At 41.6% G+C, this 23858-nt stretch overlaps 1 protein-coding gene across 2 annotated transcripts in view; it reads left to right on the forward strand.

Moving 5' to 3' along the window:
• si:ch73-206p6.1 (phospholipid scramblase 1) overlaps nucleotides 1–23858 on the forward strand; it is a 65394-nt gene that overhangs the window by 9472 nt on the left and 32064 nt on the right. Inside the window, exon 1 of one of the 2 annotated variants that reach the window (XM_050056298.1) lies at nucleotides 14276–14314. The exons of the other annotated variant lie outside the window; for it this stretch is intronic. Within the exon in view, the coding sequence (XP_049912255.1) occupies nucleotides 14299–14314 (16 nt within the window). The 5' untranslated portion in view covers nucleotides 14276–14298. Of the gene's footprint in view, nucleotides 1–14275; nucleotides 14315–23858 lie in introns of those variants that run through there. 2 annotated transcript variants of the gene reach the window in all.

Below are 23858 nucleotides of genomic sequence, written 5' to 3' on the forward strand. Positions count from 1 at the left end.
GTGGCATGCCAGACATGTCACCCATGCGCCAGGCAGACTTCGCAGGCCAAGCTGAGCCAGCAGGACACCACTGGTCAACTAACTTAGAAAGAGAGATAGAGGGAGGTTATATTTACATAGAGGCAGTAGCACTGCGAGGGTTGTAAAAGTCTGACTCACTGTCTCTTGCAATACTACGTACGTATGGACTGTAGCTGAGCACGCTGCAGAAACTGAGACTCCTCTACTGTGCTTTTTCTGCTGCTTGGATTTTATCCAAGATTCAGCAAGACATCTGCTCTATTGAAAGGAATGCCATAGCCTGGTGACTGACAAAAGAAAAGTATCTACACGCATGCATGCACATAGACACACAGTATACGCACACTGTATGTCTGTAGATACTGCAATGGTCCTTAGATCATATAATCAGCACTAGGAATGTCAACATTTAACCATAATTAAATGTTTTTGACCGGTCACACGTCGGTCTATAGGTTAATTTGCACCCGCTGCCATCAGTGTTACACCAACAGCGCCATATTGGAACTTCTAGGAGGGGACTACAACAACCTGGCGCATCTCAGCTACTTGCCTGTTACACTCCTGTTAGCCACAGACAGACACAGTTGGAAACTCTGACCTCTGATTCGTAGATAAGTCCGAAAAAAAAACCCTCAACAAAGGCATCATGGACAGCTAGCAGGGGTGGCTAACAATACCAGTAACTGTTTTCAACACGGAAAAAATTATAAATAATCATAGAAGACATTTGGTGTCAGATTTATGAGTATGAGTTATTAGTTAACTTAGTTAGTTCTATAAAGTCTCCGAAAGACACAGTAGGTCAAGGCTGGATTACAAAGCATCTGACAGAGTTGGGATCCATTCGAAGCCCTCGTTAAAACAGTATGACTGTTAGCGTTGTTTATGACATCATCAACCCCAAACTTAACTTACAGTTTCCAGTATGTCGGATGTGTCAGATGTTTCTCCCTGTTCAGCGCTTGGTAGTGAGACAGACTCGCACATGCAGCATGCAGTTTATTTTCAGACGTTAACAACACATTTATTTTTGATTTGCCTGACCAGACAACTGTATGTAGCATTTAACTTGCCAGGGCATAGAGTTTACTTGATGGGGGCGAGTGTTAATGTCGAGCCCTGGCGTCTCTTGTATTTCACGTCATTGCATGCTTTTTAAACAAAATTAACCAGTTAGTTACTGGTTAATGGGTGCTGCAGCTGTCGCAAAAAACCCAAACTGACATCCCTAATTAGCACATTATGCGATATGACTAAATAAGAGAGGACTTGCAGTATATGCTAAAATGTTTTTCATTGGATCATTGAGCTGTCTAGAAAGCAACCAAGGATTATAAGAAGCAAATAAACTTAACATAGCTCACAAATGAGATCAGTGGCCCTGACTGGCTATTTTTTGCCATGGGGTTAATAATGGCACACAGATATACACAAAACCCTTACACATAAACAGACAAATCAAACTAAAAATGCTGTTCCTAATACATGGATTTCTATTGAGGATCTAGTGTACACAGTATTCTGTAATTTTAGGAAATTCATGGAAAAAAAGAAAGGCAGAGGGAAAAGGGGAGATAACAGTGAAAGTGCCTTTGATTGTAATTGACAAAAAGCCCATTTTGGGACATGGGGGTGGGTTATATGTGGGTCTGATGTTTGATTTGCCGTTGATTTGCAGAGTCCCGCAATTTAAATCAGCAACATGAGCCCTAAAAGGCATCTAGAGGTGATTTTGCTTTTTCCTTTTTTTGGGGCCATGAGTCCGAGACAGAACAAACAGATCTAAAAATATTTTTTTCCCTCTGGAATTATAACTTTATACTCAGTTATAGCGATTTATGCGAGGGAAAGTAAGTGATCCAATGCTGATCACAGGGAGTTATGCAGTCTAATCCCACCCCAACAGACTCCCTCTGCTACCCCGGAAAGTCATTTTGGCTTCTCTCTGTTTTCAGGCGATAATAAGGAGCTCAGTTGATCAAATTGCGGGCCATGGTTGGTGGTGACCTCGCAGGAAAAGTGACATGTGAAAGTGTCACAGAGCTGCAGAGACATTTCTCTTGCTGCAGAAGCAGGTATGACAGAGCGAGCTGTGCAGCCCTGCTGAATGAAAGGAGCTATATGTGACTTGGGGATTGGGTTGAGTTAGCCACATATAATGTTAAAGGGGACATCTCCTGATAGTCATGCTTGAGAAACGGCATGAGAAAATGATGTGCACCCAGGTGGTCAAATGCTCTTTTTGTCTCTCAGCAGACAACCAGTGCTGCTTTTATTGCTGTTCATCACTTTAAAGGAGGACCCATGGCGGGTGTTTACGGTTCCTCGCTTCCCCTCCGTTCTGCATGCTTCCATGCTCCCCTCGCCAAACGAGCAGGGGCTTTTGTTGTAGGAGGGGAAGTGAAAACTTGTAAGGGCTTATAGTATATGGCGTGAATATGTGGTGTGCGAGTAATAAACCATGCATCTATTCATGTCAAGCTACTCGGAGTCCGGAGGATTCTGCACGCTTCTCATGAGGACCCCATATGGGCCTCCGATTTAATTTAAACAATGACAAAAAAAGAACACTCACAATTTATTTTACACCACATTATATGTATACAATAGTGGTCCTATTGGGGACACAGGCTGGAACATATTGTTGCCAGTCATTAGGCCCAGATTAATACTTGCTAAGATATACATAAAAGCCAACAGAATGATATTGCTCTGAGTTGGCATCCATAAATTGTGGAGATATAGTGTCGCCAGATAGAAGGCATATGGCCATGGTAGGACACTGCTCCTTGTAATTGAGCGGCAGAGCAAGCAGTCCATAAAGATGCCAAGACATAGTTAAATATTTATGTAGATGAATGGAGTAATAAATAAATGGTTAAATGAATAATGGCTCGACTAACGTGATCGCAATAGATAAGTCATGTTTTATTCAGGACCTCTAACCCGTTCAGAGAGGAAAGAGGACGTTATTCTAATGAGTCGTTTGTTTAAATTCCCTCTGAGTACAAGTGAAGACGTGGTATTGTGACAAAAGTTTATTAATCTAATGCCCTTAATAAAGTTATACTGTGCAAAGTTGCCTTGGGTGATTTTAGGTATTATGTCTCTGGTTTAAATCACATGTAGTTTCCTTAAAAAAAAAAAAATCCACAGCTAAATGGTTATGTTGTAAAAATCTAAGTTAATCAGCTCCCAGCTTCATATTGTAATATTAGTATTCTTCTATCTAACAAAACCATTTCCTCCCTTTATGGACAGATGAAAGTCGTCCTGTGCTTTTCTTCTGTGGGGATATTGTATGTCTCTGGACTCCCCACTGAGCTTGACCAGATTGCTGTTTAGGCATGCCCTCTACAGGCCAAACGTGGAACTGAGAGTCCACTGTCCTCTGAGATCATCTTTTCACAAATGACTGTAAAGGGATATGAGGAGACATTATTAATCAAATGGAAACATTTAGTTATCCAGTCGTGAAACTGACAAACAATTACTACAATTCAAATTGTGCTTTGTTTTGAGATGCATTCACCAAAGTCAAAATCTCAAAAAGTGTTGTTGCTGCATGACGCTAACTCAGAACCTTTGAGATACTTTTCCCGAGTGGACGCAAGGGAAAAACTGTCAGCAGCAGAGACACAGAGTCCCACTGTGAAGTCCGGACCACAGCAGACATGAAGCTGTCCACAGCATGCCATCAGGATTTCACTCTTTGTCCTTCAGATTCTTCCCTCCTCCACACACGCATGAAAAAAAAAATCATTGTACAATCTCACAGTCACAAATACAGTTTATCATAATCTATCTGTCTCATATCAAAAAACCCAGAGAGCTCCGAGTCATGAAAAGGGAAAGATTTTATCTTATCTTTCTAAGATAAAGAACATTTGATGTAAATATATTCATCAAGATTCTGTAATTAATAATTTCCACTTAATTAAAGTTATTTGTCATTTTGCTGGTGACCCTCGATCTCCAGGGGTCCCTAGGCATCCTGCATTTTAAGACCCGACTTTAACTATTTCACTGTATTTAACAATATTTGTACAGATGCAGACAAGCCACTATATTTATGAATTTGCAAAGAGGCAGCTATTACTTTCAAAACTCACGAGTAAACCTCATTTAGGAGAAGTTAAGTGGCCAAACAAGAAGAAAAGGTTGAAACTCAGCACGGTTTCATGATTCGTCTGTAAAACCTGCATGATATTTTGGTGGAGGAAATAATTTTTCGTGGGGCATTGTTGTTTGTGTTCTTGTGCTTGTTTGCCTGTGTGTTCATGAGTGTGTGTATTTGTCGGTGTATGGCTGAGTGTGTATTTGTCTAGCCTTTGAAGGCTCTGCCTTCCCCTGTGTGTCTTTATTGTGGGGCAGCTGAGGCCCTGCCTGTAGCTCTGTCCAGCACGGAGACTCAGACACCAGCTGCATTCACCGTCACAGACCTCTGCCGGCTTTTGATGTCCACCCTGCTGCCCAGCCCCTGACCACAGCGACACCGCGTATCCACCAACCATCTCAAGTAAAAAAAAAAAAGACAGAAACAACTCACTCCTATTTATATGTTTTTATTATCTAACGGGAGAGGAGAATCTGTTTGATATCCGTGGACAAAAAACAAGCTGTTCGGGTCTGGGCACTCTGGGGTGTCTGACTGATTGACTGCATGGGCAAAGTTCCCAGGGTCTGTCTTTGTGTCCAACTGCTTTTCAAACAGCCCCAGGCTTGAGAGAGTTTTGCCTCGGGCAGAAAAATGATAAATTAGAATTACATTTTACCAAATCAGAGTGTCTAGGTTTGGACTAGAAAGGTGCAAGAATGAAATGAGATAGGCTTTTATCATGTGGAATCAAAGGACAATGGCGTTGACGTGAATGTAGTTGTCCGTTGGAAGAGTAATCATATGAATATGCAAAATAAAAGACAGGGCTTCCCGCTGCTGTGTTGATGCAATTGATAGGACACTTTTGAATTTGATTTGGTTTGTAGTTTACATTTTTGCACATTAGCATTGAGACGGGCAACCTAAGACACTGGATTCTAGCTGCACTTGATCATGTGGAGTGTCTCCTGAATGAAATTACCATCAATTATTGCTATGTACGTTTATTTTTCACATTAGTTTAAAGCAATAACTAATTCAATGTAAAATTAAGCATGATATACGCCCCAGCAAAGAATAAATTAGATTCATACAGAAATATATTACTTTGATCAGTTTGCGGTTCAGTACTGCTCACCACACTCTTGTCAGTGCAATGCATTTTTCCAAGTTAGAGTCAGAGAAGTGCTTCAACTTGAGCACACCTGCCTCCAACTTTCTTTCTCTCTCTTGTACTACTAAAGTATAGACTGTCCTTCAAGACAGCAAGGTGAGCACAGAGCTGTCCAGCTTGTGATGAGTGGAGCAGAGGGGCCGGCATCAAAGACATGGTCTCTTAAGAGAAAGAGAAAGAAAATGAGTAAAAGACGGAAAAAGAAAGAGAAAGCAATACATACTCATCCTATTATCGTCTGTGCTGTTACAACAGAGGTTATAGAGACAATGTTTGTATCATAGCTTCTCAGAAATTCACCGGGCATAATGACATTTTCATCACAGGCAGTGTTGTATCGCAGACGGATGACACAGACATCCCTGTAAACCCCCGGATAGCGGCTCGCTTCACGATCGTTGTTAGCCTTAAAGCCCTTGCGCAAGCAACTCACAAATGCCTAATGGTCTTTTTCATAAATATCAGTACTGCAAAGGTTATAGTTAGATAGATATGTCCCTGCGCCCCATTTAGTTGCATAGCAGACACGTTTGACTGATGCTGCTTTCAAATAGCTAGAGCCACATTGATAGAGGAGGCTTAGAGCTAAATAACAAGTGGGTTGCTCTCAGGGTAATCTTAATGCAGGTGAAATATCTACTCTTGTGTAAAGGTTATCTCAATATAACTTCTACGTTGTTCTCTCAAATCTCAGCAACCTCCTCAGTTAAACTAATGGAAGACCTTGCCATTTCACAATAGCATGACTTAGAGGGGAACTTAGAAAACAGTCTGCGTCGACACACAACCCTCACAAAGGCTCTCTCCTCTCGAGCCGGGCGGCTGCAGACACACTAAAAAGACTATTTAAGTTTTGACTAATGGTTTACTCGACTGAATTATAATCACATGATAATATCTATTGACTGCCATTGATTTGCTATTAGAGGACTAGTTTAACCTTGATTTATAGCAGCACACCTGTCGAGTCCAAGGCCATAAAGGGATCATTGACAAGCAGCAATAGCCCTTCTTAACATGCCCCTAAGGTCCCCTTCAGCACCGGATCAATAGCTGACCTCTATAGCCATTACTTACTGGAAATAGCATTTCACCTTTTTCTGAAAATGATGTACAGTGTCTGTCAGGGCGGAAAAGGAATACATGTTCTTAACCTTAACGTAATCTGGAAGGAGAAATAAAGACTGGTGTAAATATTTGATATTATTACTATTTATCTTCGACTACATTTATCAGGCGGCGACTAATGATTACTTCTATTTTCTTGATTGATTATTTTGTCAGTAGAAAATCAGAAAATTAGGTGTCTGGTGGACAACTAAATACGGTGATCACAGTGTCCCTAGGTTTGGTTCTGGCAGGGGAACTTTGTGTCTTGACCCTTGTTTTCTATCATCTCTCTAATGTCTGCTCTTGAATAAAGCCAAAAATGTCTAAAGAATATACTTAAAAAGCGACAATCAATAAAAATGCATATCCCAATTTCCTAGTGCCGTCCCAAAGAGGTCTTCAAACTGCTCATTGTATTTTACCATTGATCCAAAAAATCAAAGATATTCAGTTTACAATGATATAAAACAGAAAAAAGCAAATGTCATTTAAGGAGCTTGAAAGGTTACCCACATGATTACGCCAATATCACAATACCTGTTTGTTTGAGCTATAAACATTCATAGATTTTGTTCACATTCCTCTGTCCTTGGACCCTCACAGCGGATAAGGAAAAATTCCCCTAAAAAAATCCTTTAACAGAGAAAAAGTGGTATAAACCTCAGGAAGAGCAACTGAGGAGGGATCCCTCTAGAACTGTGGGTCCTGAGTTGTGGGTATGTGCATACAGTAGTAGTCTACACTGCAAAACAATACCAGAATACACTTTTATCTCCGTGTTATCGGCAAATTTAAGTAGGAGATGTTGACGATACACTAAATGTTTCATCTTTGCAAGGAAGGTTTTTTTATTGTCATTATTATGTTATAGAAACATATTGCCTGACTCACAAAATAAGTACGGGATTGGACGAATTGGACGAATGGATTGAATTAAAAAACAAAAACTGTATGGAATTAGTTACTGATGACCAAGACGTCTGTGCAGTAGTTCACTACATGCTAGACTATCTGAGTCAGTTGAGTGTACTTGGTTATAAAAGCGGCAGTGGCTGCCCATTAAGGAGGACCTGAGGGGACAGAGTATCTCTCACCGAGTGACCTTTATTATGAAAAGAGCCTGTGGGTCATTGGATGTGACACATATGTATTAGGCTGATTAGGGCTGCGGCCCTGACCGAGGTCCGCAGGTGTCCAGCAGCGTGACACCAGCCTCTCTCTCTGTCCGAATTAAGAGTAAATGACGGAGGAATACGCGTGACCTTTTTAGTTAGAAGAGGAAATGACTTCACTTGTAATGCAGCATGAGGAAAGGCCGATTCTTTGGGTGGTGCATTGTTTTTCTTAAAGACAAAGTGAGGAATGTCTTCATAATGCTGCTTAGATTGCCCTCGATTGTGATTCTGATTTGCTAAAGGAGGATTTTTTTGTTGAATGCAAGCTTCCCATGCTTCCCCAACCATGCACGGGCACATGTCTGCATGCGGTGCGTGTCTGTCGGTCAAAAGAATCCACTCAGACAGGTGATGTGGGTGAGTAATCCATTAGAAGGATACAGAATCCCTTCCTCAGCAGTGCACAGTTTGAGTGCACTCAGCAAGACCTTGACGGGCCCCAGAGCCAGGGCCTGTCAAGCCAGGAGGCAGAGTGATGGAGAGCCCCCACCATGGTGCACTGGACCCTGGCTCTCACCCACGCACTGCCACTGAGGCCGCACACTCAGGGGCCTACGGTCACTGCAACACAATCCAGATGTACTGTACTGTGCGTGTGGACGTGTGCAGGTATGCATGCGCTTGGGCGTACACGCACATGTTCTTCTCACTAAGGGTATGGGACTGTGCCAGCAAAGGGTCAATGCAGATTAAGATATTTCCTGCCAGTCTCCTGTCTGTTTGTCTCAGGGGCTTAGGATATTTCCATTATTGCAGGAAAATTCACTCAAATCCCTAAACCTTGTCAGCCAATGACATGCAGTCCCAGAGGACGTCGGGCTTTAACTCTGAGGGACATTAATGAAAAGGCAGCCAGCTCCCTGAAGACACACCGCTAGCAGTGCACCAGATAATGGCCGAAAGAGACTGAGAGCGGGGCTGTGTCTTACACAGGAAGTTAGAAACATTATTTCACTGCTGATCTGACATAAGCAAACATGAGAATTTCAACAGATCTGATAAACAAAGTGTTCATGTAGACAGATTCCTGACAGAAAACAAACGTCCGCCCTGTAGTGATTGTGGTAGAACAATCACTAATGATATAAGTTGACCCAGCAAGATGTATCTCTATTTGTGTATTTCCCTGCCCTTGTGCACATACAGTTACCGGCAAGCCCGTCTGTGTACATACTCGTGATGTGTGATATACCTCCCGAATGTTCGGTAACACAGTCAATGATTTCAAATTAGCAATAAGCCATCGCCACGGTGAACACAACGCTGTTCTTATTATAAATCAGATCTCGCAGGACTTATTAAAGCAGAAGGAGAAGCTCCAACTTCACTAATTGGTGCAATGATTTTTTAAATAAGTGTGTGCGATTCCTTCTTCACCAATTGCAGTGAATAAAGACACTCTGGGTTGTTAGAAACTGAATCAATAATGTAGAGCACTGCTGTGTCTTTATTGCATATCTGGGGAGTTACCGATTCATAAAAAAACAACACATTACATTATGGGATTTGCTTGCCCAGGGGTTTGGGTTATTGAAATTAAAAAACGTGTCTAACATCAAAGTCTTTTGTAAATATGTCTGTTAATTTATCGGCGCATGCATCTTCAATAATGATTCATTAAAGATGTGGAGTTATTAATAAGTTATTCTTAGTTGCTGACACGTCGGTGATCACAGCAGTGTCGGAGGGAAAACTCGAGTTAAACTTGGGAGCATCGAAATATTAAAAATGGAATGATTTCAAAGCTCTTGTGATCCTGTGATGAGAGAACATTATGACAAAAGTTAGGCTTACATCAAAAATACAACACATTAACAAATTAACATTCTATCAACGTGTCAGGATGTCGCTAGGCTTTTATGTGTGTGTCTGTGTGTGTGTGTGTTTGCATGTGTGTGTGAGAACCCTGCCAGCCTGAAAATCAGTTTGGGCTGTGAAATCCCTGTCAGTGCCCAGGGCTTAGGCATTCTGATCTGCTTGGGAAAGCTGCTACACTAATAAATGGCATTCACCCGGAACGGTCACATTGTCTCACTGTAAATGTTCTATTCATTTTTCATACTTCTGTGTGCAGCCGTCCCACCCCCTCCGATATTTTCTTACTGAAATCAACAGCGGCCACATCATCCCATCAGCTGCATAATCCCATGGTAGAAATCCCTTATCTTTCCAATAGGAAATGGCTTCCTAAGAGAGTTGTTATTGAAAGAACAGTCTGACATTTTACTGTCAAAACCATAGTGAGAAAAACAATACAAACATTTTCATAGAGATAGGTCCAAGTTGTGTTTACCCCAGCAAGCAAAAGGACTGGAAGCTAGAGGAAACAGTTTAAAAAAATAAATAAAAAAAAGACACCTTCAAAAAACTCAAACACTGTGACAACATCGCTAAAAAGAAGTCAGATGTTAAACTGGATACGCTGTCAGCTTATTTATGACCAGTCATACCACTGTATTCTCTGGCTCACTTGGGACGTCACTGGGATTTCAGATTCCAGCAATTAGCCTGGTTAGAACGATGTTATCATCACCCATGGTGAAGACCCCACAAAAACAAAACACCAGTTAAATAAACTGGAATTATCTTTTAATATATGTGTATGAATCATAGACTGTATAATAAAAGCAACATGACAGCTCCACAAAAGTGACGCCAAAACATCTCGATCACCCCCCTCCATGTTAGCGTATGGGACATGGGCTTAACTAAACAATCTAAGTACGCGTCAAATCATTTTTTCCGTCATTTGAGGTAGTTCTTTTCACACTGATGTATGTTGAAGTGTCCATTATTCTGATAAGTTTGGTTAAAATTAGCTATTTGATGCTATAAAAAAGGGGGTTGACATCATGATTGACAGCTGTGAGCCAATCAGTGCTCTAGCCATCAATGTCGTTGCTCAAGATTGGTCATGCGGTGGGAATTCAATACCACGGAGATCGCTACTGCGCACATTCTGGCTCCAAATGACATCACTAGCCCAAGATGGCAGCAGCAATAGCTGGGATATATTGGCTTCATTTTTGTAAAGATGAAGGAGGTGATGTGTTGTCCATCTTTATATACAGCAGAGCTTCAAGAATTCGTTGACTAATCGATTAGTACATAGAAAAGAAAATTAATCGTCAACTATTTTGATAATCGGTTAATCGTTTCAGTTATTTCTCAGCAAAAATGTCAACAAATGCCATTTGTTGGCTTAAGCTTCTTAGATTTGAAAATTTGCTGCTTTTCTTTGTCCTGTATGATCGTAAGTGAAGAGTCTTTGGATTTTGGACTGTTGGTTGGACAAAAGACGCAAACTGAAGATGTAACTTTGGGTCCTAGGAAATTGTGATGAGAATTTTCACTTTTTTGACATGTTTCAGACCAAACAATTAATCAAATGGTTATAAAAATAATAGCAGATGAATTGATAATTAAAATAATTGTTAGTTACAGCCCTATACAACTATTGATACAAATGAAGATGTAGAAATCAGACATTTTGTGTGTTCTTTTAAGACAAAATATATCCTTGGGGACATGCATCAGGGTTACTTACTACACATATGGATATGGTTGTTTGGTTTGTAAGCTGCGGTACCTCTGTTCTATCATGAGCCCAAGTAGCAGTGAACATATTGGGGATTAGCTGCTAGTGAGCAGGATAAAAGGTGTCATGCTTTAGAGTTGTTTAAATGTATATTTTTCCTCCCTTCTGATATAACAAGGCAAACAGTTTCCTTATGGTTCAAGTCATAACACGCCATTCTCATTAGACTGTGGGCCTGATCGCAAGTATTCCCAAAATATTGGACTGTTCCTTTAAACCCTTTGGGCTATATATCCACATCTTGTAGATTTTGAAGATTTCACCATCACATATTTGTACAGCTCCATCCTGACGGATACATAAGTTAACCAGCTACCATCAAAATATCATTAACAATAATTGAAACTCTCTGTGGATCTCTGCCCTCTAGGTGTTAGAGCCGTCAGAGTCAGTTATGTAAAGGAGGACATGATGACAGAGGATGATGCGTGTGTAAGTCTGTGTGTGTGTATGTGTGTGTGTGAAAGGTGAGCGTGGTCGGTAGCTTGGACAGTTCGCGACCCAGCGGGGACATTGGCGCTCCGGCTGGGTAGGTAATGATATCAGATGCCACACTCCACAACAACAGGTGCCTTGGCAATGCCACCTTCTACCTCCACGCTGTGTCAATGACATCAACACCGACCCACCAGTTAATTATAGATCACCAATCCCCTGCTCTTCACTGTTCAGCCACGAGAGGATCATGAGGCTATGGGGGAGATGTTCTGTCGAAGCAGGTTGACAGGTCCGGTGAAGAACATGACAGCACAAGTTGACTTTTTTTCCTTTTCCATCGTGAGCTTTTTTGTGGTCACGTCAAAATGTCCTGCACCCACAGAAACTGTCATCTCAGTATCAGGAGAACACCTTAGAACCATTCAGCTTTATAATGCAAGGCTAAAAATGTCATAAGCTGACAATGTAACCTGTTTTCACACAACTAGGAAGTTAGCTCAATGGTTACCAGTTAACTACCCCCAACCACCAGACTGCTGACATCCTAATCAAAGCCTCTGTTTTTGGGGCCTTAGACGTTATAAAACAATCCAAGGTGTCCTGATTTACAATAGAAAATAACTTAGGCTTAGGGGTGGACAATATATTGATAGTGTAATATGGGAATACATTTTTGATTTGGGATATCATAATACCATGTTGTCTTCTCCTGGTTTTAAATGCTGCATTACAGTAAAGTGAAATAATTTTCTGACTTTACCAGACTGTTGTAGCTCCTCTATTATTTGCCTTTAGCCACTTAGTCATTATATCCACTGCTGGTTGACTGATAATGGATTATTATCTTTATATCATCAGCCACAAAAATTCGGTAGTGTCGGAAACTGACTTGACTTCCATGCGAAACGGTGAACAGACATGGGCAGTATTTCTGTTACTTCTATTTGAAATGCTTTTACAACTACTTTTGATTATTTTGTATTTGGCAAAAAAATTCAAATGCAGTTTTGTACAAGATGCTTTAGAATGGAGTAATTTTGTGTCTTTGAAATACTCTAAATATTTCCTTAATGATTTATAAAACATAAAAAAACAAGACTAGGTCAAAACCTATTGGGCCTATATGGCTGACCTGTGGAGTAAACACTAGAGCAGTGGTTTTCATACAGTATGGTGTGCTGTGATGCCAATCCAAGTGTGCCATGGAATTTTGTGATAATCACATATTATTATTGCAATATTCAACTGGGCCTATACAAAAAGTTATGAATGAAATTTTAGTTGACTGTATCAGTATGTTGTGTTCACCCATTTCCTAATAAAAAGGCAAACTCTCAAAAGGTAATTTAATTTAAAAACTTCATTGGGAACCTGTTTGTTGCCGTTTGCGCGTGGGAATTATAAGTGTGTGACACATCAAAAGCCCTGGTTGGCAACCAGTGTGAAGGATGATAACATTTATCAGGAGAAAGCCACGAGTGGACAATGGATGGCTTTATTGTACGAAGCAAATTACAACAAAGCACCACCGAAAGAAAAGAGAAAAAAAAACTGTCATACAGTATCACGAAAGCTACCTGTCTTATTTTTCATATTTTTATTGTCTTATGTCATGATAACACAGTGGTAACACACGTTAAAAAAGCTACTATAAAAGTGATGAGTATAAATACAGGTGTGCCTTGAGTTTTATGGCCTGCCCTTTGGTATGCCTTGGGTACAAAAAGTTTAAAAACCATTGCACTACAGGGCTTTTATTTTGAACATGGACTTTTAATTTGAAACAGGAAGTGGAAGCATTCACTCAGTCATGAATTCACAGACTTTTAGCAACAGCACTGAACCAGGCATTAACTTCCCGAAAGTATGTGTTAAAACGGAGACACGCTCACACAGCAGAAGGGTCCTGTCTGTCAAACTCACAGTTAGCTCCATTCGACACAACCCTCTGCTCTTCAGCTCTGATCTGTGATATACGTCCTGGCCTGAATGGTGGAGGCTGTGAAGCCATCAGCCACTATCAGAGGCAAGTTCAGCTGATAATGATAGTTTGTAAAACGATCTATCGATGCCAATTATTCAGCTAAACTGGCAAACTAAACTAAATTGTCACTAAATGGATAGTGAGGTATTTGGTAAAAAAATATTGTGATATTTAATTTTCTCCGTAACGCCCAGTCCTAACTATTTTTGCATATCAGAACGCCAAGTTTATTATCCCTTACAAAAATCCCATAAGTAAGACTTCACTGCGACTCTGAAACTTGTGCCTAATGAAGATCACAGTCTGTGCAGTGGAGATCATTTGCCATGTGCGTACAAAGACAGTAGTCTGAGTAGCAAGAAATGTGAATGATGTTTACATGTTCATGTCTGCTAATAAACTACTCCCCCTCCCATTTTTTTTCTCCATGAAGGACATATGATTTTTGTTGTCTTGTACCTCATATGCTCAGAAGCCTTGTGACTAATTCAGTAGAAGTGCTCAGCTCCGGGGTGGAGATTGGGAGCAGATTTAGGTGCAGCATTTGGATGACCATATGGAACTCTTTGTGGCGCCAAGAGACCATGCAGCTTGGAAACCTGATCACCATCTCCCTGGTGACAGCTGGAGCCTTTACACCATCAGAACATTTGTAGACTTCTAATTTGTCATAACCACCTCCTGTGGCAAAGAAATATGCTGCAAAAATTAGGTAAGCAAAGTTTGGAATTTCTGGGACGGAGCGAGATTTTGGGAGCGGGGCCAAGGGGAGATAGCGAGGAGAGGGTTAGGAGAGGGATGTGTCAGTGCACGCGGGAGTATTATCTTATGCTTACATCATTCCCTCTTCCTATCTGATGAAGCAGTGGTCTTGGTTCAAATCGTGGGGGTGATTTCGCTGCACAGGACAGGAAAAAGTGGAGAGTTTATGTGTGTAACCACACGTGGACATTTTTGTCATGTCTGTGGCATTCTCAGAATACACACAGAGACTGCTCTCAGCGTCCTCTGGAGGTATGAGAGGGGCCGTCCTTGCTCCTGTCCAGTCATAATTTCACAAGTGCGTGTATGAGTGTGTTTCTGTGTCTGTGTGTGCAGGTCATGTTCATGTACCTCTGCACCTAGTGGTTGTCAGTCAAGCACAAGCTCTCTCTCCCTGAGGTCCCTGAAGGGAGCTGCTGGTTATAGAAGCTTGTCAGTAAATATATCCCATTAATATTTCATGGAACTGTTTTTCTTTTTTTGTTGCAGCTTCCTCTCAGTGTACCTTGTTGTTTCTCCCCATTTGTCTGAATGGACCATGTACCTTATGCTCATCAACCAGAAAATACCCTCCCTTCATTCTCCATCTCCAGAGTGTAAAGTGTTTTCTGCCTGAAGGCACAATTCTCTTGTCATTGTTGTACACTCAAAGCCTTGTTGCGGTGTGATGTAATTGTTTTGCTCTGAGACCTTTCACGTTGCGTGCTGAAAACAAAGGATGGATTCATGATCTATACGACTCTAAACCTCTTAAACTCGCAGTTAGAGATCTTAAACCATGATTGTTTAGCTAACAAATTAACGACTCTCTAACAAAGGCTCACAGTAACAGAACAGTAATTACTTGGATACAACTCGCGTATCGGCGGTCCAATTGGTGTTGCGGGTCTGGAACAATGGCAGTAAACAGAGACTCAAATTCTCATTGCACTTACAAGAGCTCTGGGAAAGGAGTGTAGGCTAGCATTTTCATGTGAGAAATAGCCTAAGTGTTTTTCTGTTGCACGGTGGTAATGCTCTCTAATGCTGATGGTTGACTCTCTGCAGGCAGTCTCACAATTCTCAGGTGGGCCTTCCTAAAGCACTAGCTGAATTAAGTGGATATGGCTGCGAGATTTTTTAAGTGCGTCACAGCATACAGACCGCTGGTCTACCGTGACATTACTTGGTTGTTAAGTGTTCTTTAGCGGATTACAGCAGGCTTTGGCATGTTTCTGACAAAGCAGAATGGGGCCATCAAAACCAGTTGGCCTGATAGTGGACGGAGAAGTGATAGATTCTGTTTCTGTTAATTTGGTTCAAGCTGGCTCCTCTGGGAGAACAGCAGACAGCGAAATGTCCAAGTGGGCATCAGGGATGGTTTTAAAGACAATAGATGGGAAGCCAGGCGTTAGGAAGCATAAAATGGAAGCTGTGTGCTTGTGTCTGGTCCTCAGTGAGTGTGTGATAGAAACTGTTCCACATAGAAAGCCTCAAGGCCCATTACTGTACATCTGTAAGGCACATTCTGCCAAAAAGAGACAGCTGTATATGTAAGAAAATTGATCAGTGAAAATAATGAGGATGCACTGATCCGGATCAGTATCAGCACTAATTCTAACCTTAGAAAGAGGATCAGATGTAACCAGTTTACATTAAATACAATCACTTTGTCAATGTTCTTTGTTAAGATTTTAAAGGCAGAGTTAAGGTATTGGAAGAGAAAAATTTGTTTGACGCATCCCTAGTACAAAATCGTAGATTTTTAGAAAACCTAATGTTGAAAACAATTTTTTGTTGCACAGGATGAGCATTAAAACAGCTCTGACAATAAGTGAGGCAATAAGCAGTAGCTGTGATGGCTACTTCTTTTATTTGCTCTCAGGTTTCTGAATAAAACCTTTCAAACGGCCACCACCCTTCAACCGTTTCCTGTCGCTACCCGACGAGAAAAAGAAATCTTGTTCCGTGTTAGCAGCCAGGCACAAAAGTCAGGGTGAGAGCAAAGAAGAGAATAAAGAGAATGAAAAGGACTGGCTTTAGAAATGCTCAGCTTCAGTGGCAAGCTAGCTGGACTGTAACTTAGATATGTAGTTTTGAGAGTGAGAGAGAGAGGGCTATGGATTTTAATCCGTCAGTCGATAAAGGTCAGTGCTCGAAAGGGCTTTATTCCTCAGCTCCACATCAAAGTGTAAATCCGCTGATTGCAGGCCCTGAATGGGAAGACAACAAGGCTCCATTTGTGGTCTGTTTCTATGGCTCAGTGTGTGTAAGACCCCGCGTGCGCGGACCCATAATACAGGGCGTTTCTATCAGGGGCCCCCTAGATCAATGGGCCGCATGACCTTTGCATTGTGCTGCCGGCTTGGCCCGTGATGTCATGCCATCTATCCGGTGCTCCACTTAAAGGGGCGAAAGAAAAGCAAGGCAAAGTCCCACACCTTCCTCCCACTGAGCCACAGAAAAGACAGCATGAAAGGCATCATCTGCAAATGTATCCACCTGAAATAGGATTTATTCCCCTCAAAACACACCTTCACAGATTAGGGAGTTCTCTGAAGAGTGCGTAGGTGTTGTAAATGAGCTGCCTGCTGGTTAAATGCTGGATGTTACGACGACGACTGAATGTTACTGCTGAATCACTATTTGAATGCATGTTTGCTGACTTTAACAAAAGTCTTGTTGGCTGATTCAGATGAGCCCTACCACTTCTGGAGTGTTGTTCTGCATTGATCTATGGCCATTGAAATTAAACATGGTGCGGCAGAGAGTCCGGGCCAAGAGACAAGAGAAGCCCTCTCATTGTTCCCAAGTGAAAGGTCCTCTTTATAGTGAGGAGAGACGATGGCAGCTGGTAGGTTCTTCCCTCTATAGAAGATAGAGCACTTTCACAGAGTTGTGGAGTGCATTTGAATGGAAATCTAAAGAGGTAGGCGTGAACCATTTGTTTTGCTATGTTTGTGTTTGCTGTCAACATGTCTGTCTGTGTTGTGGGGCGGCCCCTTTTTACTGCACAAAGTGGCTAACCCCCCCCCAAACCCACACGACCCCACCAACTCTGCATCTCCCCCTGAACCCAGACATAATCGCGGGGGAGGAAGAGTTGCCCCAAAAGAGAGTGCCGGAGCCATCTTTATGGGCAGTTTTGTCATGGCGACAGATGTTGTAATTGCCAACTGATGGATCACTTGTCAAGGACGTCATTAGGATTTTGGTGGCCGGGCCCACTGGACGAAGAGAAAGGGTTAAAAGAAGGACTGGGAAAAGATGGAGCTGGCTCAGGCGGGAATGGATGGCAGACCAGGTCACATCTATCAGCCTTTTGACTGCAGCCATGGAGGTTAATAATGTGATTGGCCACGCGTTAGAGGAGACACCATTGAGGATAAAAGAGCCTCTGCTTCTGCCTCCTTGTGATGGTTAGAAAAGTTTAAAGGACGGGGCGTATTAACAAAACAAGCCTTTTATGGTTTTCTATGAAGCCTCATATTGCAAACTGGCAATGTGCCGCGAGCAACAGTGTCGGTTCTGCTACACAGAGTTCATTTTAATTGGATCAGAAAATAGAAAATATTAAAAACTTCAACCCCAGCTTTCAATTCTGAATGTCATCTCAGTGTAAAAGATAGTGGGGCCCCTCAGAGAGCAGGACGAGGCTTCTGAGGGGCCCGATCCTTGAGAGAGGCTCTATTCTCTGGTGGCACATTCAAGGTCATTTAAGCCAGTGTCCCCACGTCCTACAAAGTGACACTCTACACCAAAGTAAATTGTCAGTTTGTTTATACGTGCCGTTTGATTGTGTAAGGCACCCTCCAACGCACACACACATACACCCACGCACACTCATACGCAAACGCCAAGCGCTCCCCAGAGATCAATTAGTACAGACAAGGGGCTTTCAAACAAAGGGTGCTAGTGGCCCAGAGCAGCCAAGGGAACCACATAATTAACAGTTATAAAGTACTTTACTCCGTTAATTTAATTAGTTAATCCTTTTATCAGTGATTCTTTGTTGAAGGGAGTCATTACAGGGCTCCTCTTCCAGTGTTAGGGCAGCATGGCTGGTAATGGAGCTTCAGAAGTGATCTGATCCGTGATGGCTACAAAGACACGAAGTACGCTGGGAGAATTACACACCACATCAGAAGTTTGTGGACTTGCCGAATAATGACATCAAGAAAATGTTGTCATGTGTTAATTTTTGCTCATTAACCTGGAATCTTGGCCTCGGTAAGGTGTAGGGATGTTACGGCCAATCAGTGTTTGAGGCGCTTTGGCTATTTTGCTTTGGATTGTACAACCACTCAACGAGAAAAGAGACATGTTCAGATCAAATACACGAGCATATGAAATCACAGGTTTCTGGTCTCTTATTAAACGGGGATGTTTGAAGTCAAACGATCGTTTTCATGTGCTGCCAAGTCTCATCCCTTTGTCCCTCTTGGAACGCCACCCCCTCTGCCCAAAACCCATATCTGTCTTCGCACTCCGAAAATTATTCAAATGAGCCAAGCTTGCCATCACATTTATTTTACAGCACCACTTGAAGCGTTAACAATAATGTGCATGTAATCTTATGTGATGTAGCTGCACACGGTGTCACCTCTTTTCAGGTGCAGCACCTTTGAACATCAAATCTTTTTTTGAAAATGTTTTAATAATTAGCTGCACCGCCCCCTGTTGGGCGGTGAACTCGGCATCCTGGGTTCAGGGGGAGCTACAGACGCCCTCCAGCCCTCGCCTCGCTGTACTTACACGAGCATTTAACTCGCGCCTAAAGATAGAAAAACACACACATTCAACCTCGGATCACTTCCACAAATATGCACGGGAAAAAAAAAAAATCATCAACAGGCTCTGTGTGTGCCCACCGCCACCCCCCATTCCATATTAAAGTGGTACACAAAGTCCTGCTGATTGCTACAAGCCTTACAGTCACAGCATAACACCATTACAGATTAATGTGCTGGGCTGAAGATAGATTTCAGAGCTACTGTATGTAAATATTCTGCCACAGAGTTTGCAACACCTTCATATTTGCTATGGTACATTTTATTGACAAAACACAACTGGTGTAAAAGTATTGTAACATGTTCCCGCAGTAGGATGGACCACCAAACAGCAGCTACTCACAACAGTTACTTAAAACACTTAATTCACTTATTTCTGTACAAAGATATTATTTCTCTATCGAGGCTGTAATTGCTCTCGGATGTTTCGAGCGCAGTGGGTCAGTGCCAAGAAATCGAGTACAGAGTTTGCAATCAAACAAAAACTCCTCGTCTGACCAGATGGCTGATTGTTTACTTGTGTGGAGAGAGAGAGAGAGAGAGAGAGAGAGAGAAAAAAAAGCATATCTCTGATTGCAATCACTCTCAGCCATCGCAGCTTCATTAGGCAGAGTTGGGAAATCATGACGATGGAGATGCAGAAACACCTGTTAGCTACTGTTAATGTTAATCTGGACCATGTGCATACTCTGTGACATGTGGGGATGAAGTCTGCAGAGGTGTCACTCTAACACGGGAGAATTAGCCACTGGTTAATTAAATGCACCTGCTGAAGAACCCCTCCAGCGCCCTCCAGCCCCTTTATCCTCGGGTTAACCAAACTGACGAACATCACACACACAAAAAAAGAAGAAGAGTTTTCCTTTGGCTATTCTCCCCTTTCTCCAGGGTTCTGTAAATAATACACAATGACACAAACAAAATTACTTCCTGTTGGTACAACGCAGAGTTCTGAATTTTTAATAAGGCAGTGCACACCTGAGTGACACGGACTTTAAAACCTGAATGTTTCATGTTCACTTTCTGGGAAAGGAAGGTCTGGGACTTCAGAGATGTGGAACATAAGTGAAGTACTCAAGTACATTAAGAACATTTTATTTTAATAAATAAGCAAATACACCACACACAAGAGGGCTGAATTGCTTCTTCTTTTAATTTAGTCTTCATTTAAAATGTTGCAAACAACGTGTTGCGCCCATGGCTTCATCACGTTTGTCACTTTATTCTTCTACTCCACAACATTTTAGACGCAAATATTGTACTTTTTACTCCATCACATTTATTTCACTGCTATGGTTACCTTTACGAATATTATTTTACACACAAAGCATGAGACGATCTTATAAAATATGACATACTATTAGAGATTAAACTAGTCGACAAGTATTTAACATAGATAAAATTGTCTCTAGCTTGACTACATTGTGAAATGCTACCTCTACAATGCACCAACAATAATATACTACACAACAATTTAACAATCAAGGGGAAGTGTCAGGATTAGAAAAACTTTTACTTTTGATACTTTAAGTACATTTTTCTGATAATACTATTGTAGTTGGAATATTTCTATTGGGGTTGAGCGATATGGAGAAATCAAATATTATAATACTTTTAACCAAAGACCTCAATATCTATATGTGGGACAATATTGTAGGGTTAATTGTTGCTGCTGTCATCAAATTTTTACACAGTGAGATTTTTGAAATATCATCAATAACATGGATATAAGGACCAAGTGCGTAAAGGCAAATGATAGAACAGCTAAAACAGTCTGTAAGTTGGAAAATTACATCACTTTACTGTAATACAGCCTTTAAAACCAGGAAAAGACAACACTCGTTGCACTATCCAAAAGCTAAGATGATGTCTAGTCTCATTTTAGGATATTGATAAAACAGATATATTGCTCAGCCCTAATTTCTACTCTATTTCATTACACTTTTACATACGAAAGATCTGGATAGTTTTTACACCACTGGAACTTAAAGTATATTAAATCTAAAACGGCCCAAGACAATGTAAACCGAACTACAACCAACATGACTTCAGGCTATAGAATCAAGTTTACGAACTCCCCCAACCATGAAGAAATGGCTCTCCTATAATTTCTGGCAGTCTTTGATGGGGATTTGTGCCCAAATGAAAATGCATCCGAAATGAGCAGCCCTCTGCGGCCCCCACAGTGTGCAAAGATGGCATACAGCAATAATCTTAAAAAATGTAATTAAACACAGATAAGATTAATACAATCAGGGAGAGATGATTGAAAGATGCTGTTGTTGTGTAGGAGGGTGGTGAGGCCCCCGGGCCCCTGGGCCCCAAAACGAGGCGGCTAGCTGTGGGGAAGGGGGCCCTTCGCACTGGGATTAGCTCAGCCAGGTGGGGGAGCTTCGTGGTTGGAGCATTTAAATTAGCGGTGAGATGACAACCCCCATTAGGAGGGATTAAAGGCCTGCTGGCAGGCAGAAATGCACTGGCACTGGCAGGGGCATCCGTCACACAAAACCCAAGGCGATGTGGCACAAGTCAGTCACTTGACAGCCGTTGATGTTCTCCTCATCACAATCACATATGATGGTGTAATGCAATTTCATTAAATGTATATTAACTTTGGGCTTTAATTTGCTTACATCCGTGTTCTTATAGCATTATGCTGTGATGCAAAAGCATTTTCAGGTTAATAAACATTTAAATGAATCTTAAAGTTGCTGTGTTTTGCTGTTTTATCGCATCTGTTTCTTCTAAACTGTACAGTTAGTCGCACTGAAGGAGTTTATCACACAAGTTACATCAGGGCAAAGTTATCTTCTGACTGGATGGCAACTTTGTTTTGTGAACTCATAGATATATATTTTTTTCACAGCTGCCCTTGTCCTGGCTCTGTTTCAAATGTGGGACATACAGTAGCCCAACTATGCAGCCTCCCTTAAAGTTAATTTAAAAGGACAGCGCCCAGGTTCAGGGGTGAGATTGCACAGAAGCCCAATCACCGTGGAGGTCCCCGCGGAGAATCTGTCTGTCGGTGGGATTGTGCTAACGTCAAAAAGCTGCAAAAGGAATTACTGGCTTACTGCCACCTGACAATGGCACTTTTTGTTCCTGATGCACTCCCAAGTTCTGAAGGCAGAGCAAAACAAAACAAAAACCAGCAATCCGATTAAAACAATCTCCTTGTGTCCTGATTAACATACATTTACATGAGAATAGCCCTCTGTGATTAAACAGTGGTAGGTGAGTCCGGCGCCCTATGTGGTGTTATGGCCAGAAGGAAGCCCACAATGCACTGCACTGCGCTGCGCGCCATGAGCGGGGAATCTTCCCTGCCTGTTTGGCCTGCGCTGCTCATCGTAAATGTGTCATCTCTCCCACGGCAGCTTACAAACAAGAACTTTTAAAGCCCACCACCTGCTGGAATAAGAACTGGGATCAGTATGGGATGAGAGGATCGTATCTCTATGCAAACGAACCGATGACAAGTTCCAGATAGACACAATAACAGTCCAGGGCAGGAATCAGAACCCCAAGTGGAGCAGGGACCCTCCTTCGAAAACATGCACTTAAGAGGCTATGATTTATGATTTGGCATGTCATGGTCTCAGCGATTTCATTGTATGATAAACATACAGACGTCTAGAGTTATGTCCTTACCTTATTAGTGAGGTGAGCGCTGCAAAACAAACAATGACAGGCACTGCAAGGGTGTAAGAAACAGCTTGAGATGGCAGAGGGGTAAAAAAAGAAAGAAGAAAAAAAAACCACAGAGATGACAAAAAAAGGAACTGTAGACAGACAACGTCAGATGTCACTGTTTGGTATTTCTACAAAGCTCCAGAGAGAGAGGCTAGCCCGGAGCCATCTCAGTGTTTGAGACAAATGAAGTGAGAGCGTGCGAGCTCCTGTGCCAACCTGGGCCTTCGCTCTTTCCCTACAGTACGCCGAGCTCTCCAGCGGCAACAGGAAATCAAACAATTAGCAGGAGGGAAATAAAAGGTCCTTTTTTGCCCTCTGGCACTTGTAAACATGGCAACAGTGTTTGGAAAACGCTGCCGTCATCATGCAAAGTTCTGTTTCCTGCTGGATCTGGCAACGCCATCAAAAAACACATCCTGACAGAGGGAAAAAACAGTTCTGCAAATTAAAAAAAGGAAAATATATATATTTTAAGTGTGCAAGCTGCATATTATTTATATAAATTAGGGGTAAAAGTACTTAATCCAAGAAAAATAAGTTCCAAAATGTTTAGAGACATAACCCAATTTGCTTATTTATAATTTCTGCTCTAACTGGAGTAGTAATTTGCATATTTAAAATGAACAAAACTCACATGTAAAAGTATTTGACATAGCAGAAATTAAAGATTGCAGATTTAAAGCACTTGTCACTGTTATTCTAATTTTTTTCTTACACATTTAAACAGCGACATCATCTTCTGTAAAATAATACCTGGAGCTAAATACTGATCATGTCTTAAATTAACAAGCCTCTAATGCACATGGAAATATTAACATGGATTCAATTGAGGTTAAGACATATTAGAAAAATCCTCAAATAATAAAACCATAAAAAGCTGAACTAGTTTGTGACTTAAGCTGAACTGTTTATCGTACTTATCCTCAGCCAACTGGGTATTAAAGCTACATTTAGAGCTACATGAAGTCGCTTTAAAGCATAGAGCAGGAACATGAATCTCCCCGTATCGCGGCAGAGTTCAACGTGCTCTCT

Source organism: Epinephelus moara, chromosome 11 (genome assembly GCF_006386435.1).
Source record: "Epinephelus moara isolate mb chromosome 11, YSFRI_EMoa_1.0, whole genome shotgun sequence".
NCBI classification, from domain to species: Eukaryota; Metazoa; Chordata; class Actinopteri; order Perciformes; family Serranidae; genus Epinephelus; species Epinephelus moara.